The sequence below is a fragment of the Rhodamnia argentea genome, chromosome 5, assembly GCF_020921035.1.
Source record: "Rhodamnia argentea isolate NSW1041297 chromosome 5, ASM2092103v1, whole genome shotgun sequence".
NCBI classification, from domain to species: domain Eukaryota; kingdom Viridiplantae; phylum Streptophyta; class Magnoliopsida; order Myrtales; family Myrtaceae; genus Rhodamnia; species Rhodamnia argentea.
This window is the reverse complement of record NC_063154.1, coordinates 31492433-31501957: the sequence shown is the minus strand read 5'-3', so window position 1 is coordinate 31501957 and position 9525 is coordinate 31492433. Positions and strand designations below refer to the sequence as shown.

The 9525-nt window shown below is 38.7% G+C and overlaps 2 protein-coding genes across 2 annotated transcripts; both read left to right on the top strand.

Moving 5' to 3' along the window:
* The first annotated feature begins 883 nt into the window (after nt 1-883).
* Nucleotides 884-1594, top strand: LOC125315333. The gene has a single exon (XM_048279796.1). It carries the CDS (start codon nt 884-886, stop codon nt 1592-1594), a length of 711 nt encoding a protein of 236 aa, XP_048135753.1.
* An 831-nt stretch (nt 1595-2425) lies between these two features.
* LOC115732831 lies at nt 2426-7233 on the top strand. Its single transcript, XM_048279795.1, has 4 exons — nt 2426-3100; nt 3208-3924; nt 5637-6122; nt 7000-7233. The coding sequence occupies exons 1-4, from the start codon at nt 2426-2428 to the stop codon at nt 7231-7233; spliced, it is 2112 nt and encodes a 703-aa protein (XP_048135752.1).
* The last annotated feature ends 2292 nt before the right edge of the window (nt 7234-9525 follow it).

Genomic DNA, 9525 nt, shown 5'->3' with positions numbered 1-9525 from the left:
GCAAATTTCTTACTTTTAATTTCTCTAGAAATTGTTTCCATAAATATGGTTGAACATCTCTAATTGTACCTGCACACATATATATACACATTGAAGGCAATTGAAAAAACACCAAAGAGGAAAGCGACCAGTAACATTCAAGAGTTTGAAGGAAGCTTTACTCTCTCTTAATTTACTTCATTTGCAGCTACAAGATCTCACTTTTTTTCCCTGATCAAAGGAAGCTTTACTCTCTCTTAATTGCACCAGCAAAAGGAAATCACTCATTTTAGTTTTTACATGAACTGCAAGACCATTCTTATGAAACTGTTGTTAAATAAATAAGATACATTTTGCAGATTAGCCATTTCGATTGAGTCATCCGACTCGTCCGGCACTGATAAAAGGTTAATCAATTGTAAAGGGAAAATTCAATCGATTTAAGTATACTTAATTATTTCAAGTGTGGAATGATGTAAGTAAGATTTGTTCTTTTGACCCAAGTAATTTTTTTTAATTGCTTTCTCTTAGACTAATGCGATTATATGATTGTTAAATGAGCATATCCGGATTACAATTTTGATCACTGTCAACGTAATCCGATCAGAATAGAATTCCTACTTTTTTATTTGTCTCCAATAATTCAGATAGCCTTCCCTTCTCGTCCTAGAGTCATCCACATCAGTATGGAGATGTTTTGCAAACTTTTTTATTTTATGTTTTTTCCTTTTGTGCAACTTTAAGACAGGACACCAATTTCGTGAATATGTAATTTACATCTTGACACTCATCTGTATTTACGTCTTGGAAGTTCATGAATTCGTAATTTAACCGAATCATCAATTTCGTGAGCAAATATCTGCAGGTTGCTTTGCCTAGCTTGGAGACATTATATGTCACCGGCATGGATAGCATCGAGATGATATGGGACAATCAAGTTGTTGTGGAATCTTTCCCCAAGCTAAAATCGCTTTACGTGGATGGATGCAACAAGCTTGTGACCGTTGTTCCTTCTTTCCTTCTAGGACAGCTCAAGAGCCCGGAAAGTTTAAAGGCAAAAGCATGTGGTTCGCTTGAAGTCATTTTCGAACTTCAGCCACTAATTCCTCTAGATGGGCATCCCGTTGCTCTTCCGTTAAGAGAGCCGACAATATCGGGATTACCAAATCTAAAGTGCGTGTGGGATAAGGAACTTCACCGTCAAGTTGAATTCCAGTGTCTACGTTCTATTAGCGTATCCGAATGCAATAGCCTCACCTCTCTATTTCCAGCGTTAATATTTAGAGATCTAACCCAACTTGAAGAGTTGGAGATCCGTGAATGTGGCATTGCAAAACTCATCGAGAAGGAAGAAGGAGTACCAGTTCCCGGGTTTGATTTCCCAAAGTTAACCTCCCTCCAGCATGAGCATCTAACAGAGTTGACGTGCCTCTACGACAGAGCACATACTTCCCATTGGCCGGCATTAAAGACCTTGAGGGTAGATGGCTGTAACAAAGTAGAGATACTTGCTTCCCGGTTTGAGAATGAGATACCACGTCATAAACAGCCTCTCTTCTTGATAGAAAAGGTACGACCCAAGATTATTTGTTTAGCTTCCATGGTGAATATTTGAAGTGATTGTTAACGTCAAAGCCAAGAATCTCATAAAAGTAGCTCTAAAATTGAGGATGTAAACTGGACGACTCTCTTTGAATCCATAGACATATTACAACATTGAAACATCATATGTTCTTCAAGTGTTGACCAAACATTCTTGTCCATGTATAACGTACCAAATGCATACTCATTGAACCCTCAAAAAAAAAAAAAAAGGGCCAATTCTGATGATTTAACTCTCTCTTAAGTACCGCAAAGATTGCAAACACGTGGCATGTGGTGTGATCTTACCATGGCACGAAGTGTGTTGTCTAATTTGAACCCTATACGGATATTGATTTTATGATAAAAACGGAAATATGAGACATTACCATTAATATTAACAACTGAAATTCGTGCAATTGCGGCTGTTATTGATGCAAATGTTATTTTCACAATGGATATATCTATAGAAAGATGAATGTAAGGAGTTACTTAAGTTTAAATATGGATACAAGTCAAATATAAAATATCAACGACGTTGTTGGTTTCATTAGGGCACATATCTTTCCGTTGAGACAAGAGATTCGATATTCTTTTTCTTTTTAGATTCAATATTCTAAAATGCACGATATGCAGGACTTATACCATAATACATGCATGCATTTTTAACTAAGCTGACTTTAGGTTCTGATTTGACTATTTTTTTTTCAAGGTGCATATCCTAATTTCCAAGAGTTGATTATTCACGACTAAAGTCATAATACTCGAGTACTCTTTTATTAGCTGGCTTTAAATTCTGATTTGATTATTCTCTCGGGGCTTATTCCCCAATCTCCAAGAGGTCAAATTGGATTTATGTGAACGGATGGAGATATGGCATGGGGATTTTCATGATGAGGAATTCTTTTGCAAGCTTAGCGTTCTTGAGCTTCGTCATCTCTCCAAGGAATCTGCAACATCCACAAGTCGTTTTATTGAGAGTTTAACCAACTTGGAAGAGCTAATCGTACGTGAATCTTATCTAGAAGAGCCAAGCAGTGATGTGGAAGTCTCGGAAGGCCCTAGTCAAGAGCGGAAAGTAATATTACCCTTTTCAAGACAAATTAAACATTTGAAGGCTCTAAATATGTCAGATTGTGATGGGTTATCAAGTATGTTTACACCGACAATAGCTGAAAATTTGGTGGCTCTCACAAAATTGAGGATAAGTAATTGCGGGATATTGACAGAAGTTATTAGTGACAAGGGAAGTAAGGAGAGGCATGAAGTGGCTTTCCATCATTTGAAATGTATGGAGCTTGATGGGTTGATAGAGTTGAAATGTTTCAGCTCAGGTGGATGCGCTTTAATATTCCCTCTCTTGGAAGACGTCATTGTGAATGGATGTCCCAACATGAAGTTCTTCTCCGAGGGGCCAATAGAGGCCCCAAAGCTGGATAGAGTAAAAGTAGATATGACGAAACAGTATGGACCAACAGAGTACCAGTATTTTTGGAAGGAAAACCTCAACATGACCATCCAAAATGTGTTTAAAGAAATGGTATGCATCAGCTACTAAGTTCTGTGCAATTGGTTGTTTTTTATCACCGATAAAGTAACCGCTTTTGCTAACTAGAATTTTACATTTAATGATGCATTTTCCGACAGGCTATGGTTGCTAAGGCTGAGTTTGTGCGGCTGTTTGAGTTCCCCGAACTCATTGGAAAGTGGCACAATGAACATAATCCCGTCAATTCATCTTGGCGATTAAAAACCCTGGTGGTGGATAAGTGTCCATCATTTATTAATGCTATGCCATCCAAATTGATGCTTGTTTTGGAGAAAATGACGAGCTTGCAAGTGCACGATTGCAAGTCTTTGGAAGAAATATTCGATCTTGGAGGGCTTGAGGGCGTGGAAAGCACTCGGGTGCTGCCTCGGCTACAATATTTGAAGTTGGTCAATCTACCGAAGTTGAGGCAACTATGGAACAAAGATCTTCAAGGAATGATGCGCTTCAATTCTCTATCTTCTCTGACTCTTTATAAATGCAGCAACTTGAGACATGCTTTCACCCCATCGATGGCTTGGTGCCTTGCCAATCTAGAATATATGGAAATAAGGGAGTGTGATCAAATGGAAGGAGTGATCGAAGATGAAGAAGGGCAGGGAAGCGCAATGGAGAAGATTTCATTCCCGAGGCTCGGTTGGATGATACCGAAATGGTTGCCCAATTTGACTAGTTTCCTATCGGGAAAGAATCATGCGTTGGATTGTCCCAAAATAGAATATCTGAGGATTGCCTACTGCCCCAAAATGAGAAGTTTGACGTGGCAGTCTTCAATGGATATTGACTATAATATGCCTTCACTTTTCACTCCACGGGTTAGTCTTCTTTTCCTGAATCCAATGCTTTTGTTTTTCAGATAAATCATCTTGTCAAATGAATGCACGCGTCACATGAAACAATTTTTGTTCCAGAGCAATGTAACATCCGATTCCGGCTTTTTGTTTGGGCTAAAAAAAAAACCCTTTGAACACGGCATCAATCAAGGATAAGAAATTGGTTTCCTCTTACACCCAATTCTTGCCGGTGGTTGGATCCGAATCTTCTCAATGTAGAACTAGTAAATTGACCCAATTTGCTTTTTCTAAGATCATAACATAGGTAATTTATTCAAGTCGTTATGTTGCCCATGCCTCTTTCGAATTAATTTTCTTTCAGTACAAAAATTTCCATAAATAATAAAGATGAAACTTGGAGAAATAATCTATGTAACGAGAAGACGCATTGAATAGTATCGGACTCGAGTTGCAAATAAATTATAGTACTATATTAGATTATAAAAAATGTTTGAGAAAATGGAATAATTATGATAATAATGACGATGATAATAGTAATAATTGAACAGAGAAGGAAAAAGAGCAGTTGGAATTCAGATGGCGCAAACTCTTTTTTGTCGACTCTTGCGTTGGACGGTTGGACCAAAAGCTGTGTCTCCCATTTCTTTGACCCTCGTCTTTGTTTCTCCTTGTTTTTTTTTTTTTTTTTCCAGCTTTCTTTCTCGGATTTGGTGGGGTTCCTTGCGTGATTAGCGGGGGAGCCTTCACCTTTTTTTACTATTGTAGGAGGGGAAAATTCAAAAGCAGCACACCTAGCAAATTTCGAAATTCCCCCGGCCCTAGAGAGTAAAATGGCACGTGAGATGCACGTGGTCGCTGGATGGAAAAGATTTAAGACAAGTACTATTTCGAAATCAACAATTTCAGGGTTTTTTTTTTTTTTTAAGACAAGTACCATTTTGAAAGTTCGTTTGCGAGGGGTTTGAAGTTTTCCCATAGAGGTTGGCTTTGTTGTTATGCGGGTCATGAATTTTAACAAGCATATTGATCTCAGCCATTGATCTATATAAAAAAGTATGTATATATATATATATATATAATCATATATATATATATATAATCATCTTCCAAGTCCATGCTATAACAAGCAAATAAACATCATAGTACAGAGTACTTTTACCTCCGTACACATATGATACTAACATATTGTAACCGATTCGCTTTTGCTAATAATTTCTGGATTTTTCTAAATCTAGTAGAGATGAAAATGGGAAGTTAATTTTTTTGAACTGCACCCATCAGCGGGGCATTGGAGCCAACATTAGGAAGAGAGAAGAAGAATATGTATACAAATCTCGACCGAATTGAAGCACGTGTGTCAAACTTGCTTTGAACCGTGCTTCAAGTTCATTCATTCCTTGAAAGCAAATAAATCTAAGAAATTCTCAACTCATAAAAAGGTTAGCGCAACCAACTTTGACATCGATGAGTGCGAACAAATCTGACAAACTGCATGTTAATATTCATCATTGTAACTTTCCAACAATTAAAGGGATTCTTAATGTACGAGTGATTATCTGAATGCATTTGTCATAGCTGAAATGAAAGCATCAATTAGCCCCTCCCTGTTTATGTCACTAGCAAGCTCTTGCATTCTTATGATTTGTGAGAGCTAGAGAACTTTGGAAATTCCTTCTTCGAGATCACAACTCAATATGATCACACTCATTGTATCATTTTTCTCAAAATGGCAGGTACAATTTCTTGGGCTCATGTGCATGGTTCTCTCTCACATGGACAATTTAAGCAAAATATGGCCCGACAATCCTCAAGAAACTCTCACTTTTGACTCTCTTCGGGAAGTGAAGGTCAAAAATTGCGAGAGCCTAGAAAATCTGTTTCCGCATTGGGTGGCTACAAGTCTAACCCAACTTGGGAAGCTTCGAGTGGAATCTTGTAGGATCGAGGAAATAGTCACTAATGGAGACGACACTCGACACTCCAATATTGCTCAAGTTCTTTTTCCGAAACTAACGTCTTTGATGTTACATGATATGACACGACTCAAGACCTTCTGCCCTAACTTGCCCACTTTGAATTGGCAATTCTTGAAGGAGTTGCGAGTGACTCACCGTGATAAACCGAACATGTTGTCTTTTGCGGCATCCATGAGCAAGTGGACTCGAGAAGATGATCAACGGGACCTTTCAGACCAAGAAGCGCACTCTTCGTTTGAGAGGGTATGATTTCATCTGCTTTTCCTCGGTTTCTACTTAGTTCTTTAAAGTACCCACTAATCTCATGTCCTCTACGTAATCACGTCACGTTATGATAGTACAAAAAATATGATCTGTCTTGCCAATTAGTTTGTCGACAACATAAGATATTTTTAGTATCTCAAGTATACTTTTCATTTGTGGAAACACATACGATATTCCATTACGTAGAACTACAAAAATAATAACAGATTTTTGCTGACTACACAATATGTTCGTATTCTAATCTTATCTAATGGTGCTCCTTGGGGAAGTCAATGAGGATTTCACACGAGATCCTCTCCATTGTTGACACGTCTTCCATCGTACTTTTATGCTCTATTTTTTTTTTCTACAAACTCTAAGAAAAATAAACTCAAAATGATTTTTTAACTTAATTCTTTAATTCACCCATTATATTTCACGTCCGCTACATAATCACGTAAGAATATAATACTATGGAGATCACGAAACCCCCTACCTATGAGTTTGCAAATGAGCACACTATCCAGTTTGTGGAACCCATATTTTTCTTAGAAACATTATGAGTGCACCTCATTACAATATTTCCGAAGATGATAAACTTTTATTACCAAGATAAGATATTTCTAATAAAAGATGAATATGGCGAGCTAGAGGGCACTTGAATTTAGATTCGCTCTACCAACTTAATGTTACCAGTCTCTATTTGAGACTTTAAAACCTTAAGACTTGTATGCAAGGCTCTTGAGATTTAATGAATCGTAGGAAGATGAGCACCTTTCATGTGAATCATCTGAATTAGGTTTAGGTTTTACAGCACTTCACTTATTGATGAACCTTTGTTGAATTTATTTCTCATGTTGCGTTGGCAATTTGACAGGACTTTCCCAACTTAAATAGACTTTTATTAGTCGCTAAGGATATTCAGATGATACGAGATGGGAAATTTCCCGATGACATCTTTGGCAAGCCAAAAGCACTAACATTGGCATGCTTCCAAGATGAAAAGGCCACCTTTCCTCCCAGTTTCCTAATAGAGAGATTTCAGAATATGGAAAGTCTTGAGATCTTACGTAGCTCTTTTGAAGATATATTCCCACGGAGGGATTGTTGACGAGGGAAAACATCCAGTGCTTGAAAGTTTAAGAAAACTTAAGTTGAGCAAGCTACACAAGCTAAAGCGTGTGTGGAGAGAAGACTGTTCATTGCCCAAAATTCTTCCGAGCATCGAAACACTTGAGGTCCGGGATTGTCCCGAGTTGACGATACTGTTTCCAGTCGTGACATCCTTCCAAAATTTGACCAAGTTGGTGGTGAAAAATTCGCCTGGATTGGTACATTTAGGAACAGCTTCAACGATAGCAAGTTTGGTGCATCTTGAGGAGATGATTATAATAGGATGTGAAAGAATGAAAGAAGTAGTGGCAAAAGATGAAAATGAAAAAGGACAAGTGATTTCTTTTGGGAAGCTAAAATTGTTGATACTCAAAAATATGCCAAGCCTAGAATGCTTCTCCTCCAACACAAGTTGCGTCTTGAGGTTTCCATCCCTGTGGATTATTACAGTGGAAGAGTGCCCCAAAATGAAGATCTTTTCTAAGGGTACGCTAAGCACGCCAAATCTATATGGGGGGACACTGTTTGGATACCAGTGGGAACGCAATTGGGAGGGGATGGGTGATCTCAATAAAGCCATACAAAAGTTGTCGGCATAAACAAATACATATGCGCAATAAAAAAATGAGGTAAAAGTAGATCCAATTGAAATTGATTTCTTTCCCAATTTTCATTTTCCCTTTGACCCCCCGGAGAGGAACAAGAAAAGTCGAATGAAGATGAGAGATAATTTCATCTTTCATTTCTTTGCTTCGGTCAGGCGACGTTATCATCAACCCACCACATCGGGTCTCGCCTCCATCCCTGCAAAGGATTCTTCGCGCGAGCTGAGCATGGTTTCTGCTCTTCGTCGTCGTTGCTGGAGAAAAGACGAAAGCGCGACGCCGGATATGGCACCGCCGAGTCTAGACAGTCCTCACTTCGTCAACTTCATACGCTCCTCACATCATTTCTCCGGTATGCCAGAATTTCTTCCCATTTTCATGTCTTATTGCGCGTCAATTAGTTGAAGTCGGAAGCTGGTTTTCGTAAAACCTTCCTCAATCGTCGTCTTCTTCAGCTAGGGCTCCCTTTTTAAATTCGTTCTTTTCCCTTGCACCTGGGAGTGCAGATTGTGGCCGGTGAAGTCTTGTGGCCTTCTTCTCTGCCCGTAGGAGAGCATTTGCGAGAGAAACAATTCTGTGTAGGGAGATCTCTGCGTATTTCATGCTCGTCGATGGAGATGATATTGTGTTCGAAGTCTCAAAGCTGGTGAGTACCGGAGTTATTTGATGAGATTAATATTGGAGATGCCGCTTCACGCCACTTGCGAAGGCCAATACGAATTGAAACTTTTGCCGCTCCCTTTTGAGCTGCGCTTGAGAGAATTGTAACAGCTTCAATTAAAATCTTCAATTCCATCCATAATCCAGTCATCGATGTCTTTGCTCTTTTTCCCCTGCGCTTGTGGTCTGTGTGGCTCAAGTTCATTTGTGTGTGTGGATGTGTGTATAGGACATGGAGAGCATAGATTTTTTTGACATTTGACTTCGATTTGCCGGCTAAGATTGATGACTTTTCATTATATTGTTTACTGTATGTTAAAACTCATGAAACTATCAACTACCACCTTTTATTCGCGGTGTGTGTGAATTGATTCTGTCATTAGTGTATGCTTACTATGTTTGGTCTATGTTCACCATATATTGGTTTTTTCAACCATGTACCTGGGCAAACTGCTCCCGTTCAATTCACTAGGAAAAGTATTCTGGAAAGCAAGCAAATTACGACTGTCAGGTAATCAGGCAGGCCATGGACGGTAAAGCTGGTGCTATGGACACGATCAGGGCATTTTTCTGCTGGTCTGCATGTGGAGGATGTTTGTGTGTTTACTCTCCTTGATAGGGATGATGTTGTGTGCAGAGTCTACATATTCACTAGTGCTGGTAAGGACTTGATTTACATTGATCGAGATGAACTCTCGAAGTGTCACTTTGCCTGGTCCAAAATTTCCAAATAATATCTCCTTGCATAGTCTTGATGAATAAGGGAAGCGTACTTCTATTCTGATTGGGTTTGTAAGGCTCATAATAATCCAGATGGGCAGAGTCATTAATTCCACATTCCAAATCTGAATGAACCGAAAAGAATGTGCTTCAGGATGTCCTTTTTGGTTTATGCATTCTTGTTATGTTGATCTTCATTCTGCATTTGAAATTAAGTATCATAGTCTTATGAAGATTATGGGTTTTATTTTCCGCACAGGGAATACCAAAGAGGTTCATGAGAAATATGGTGAGAATCTCTCGAA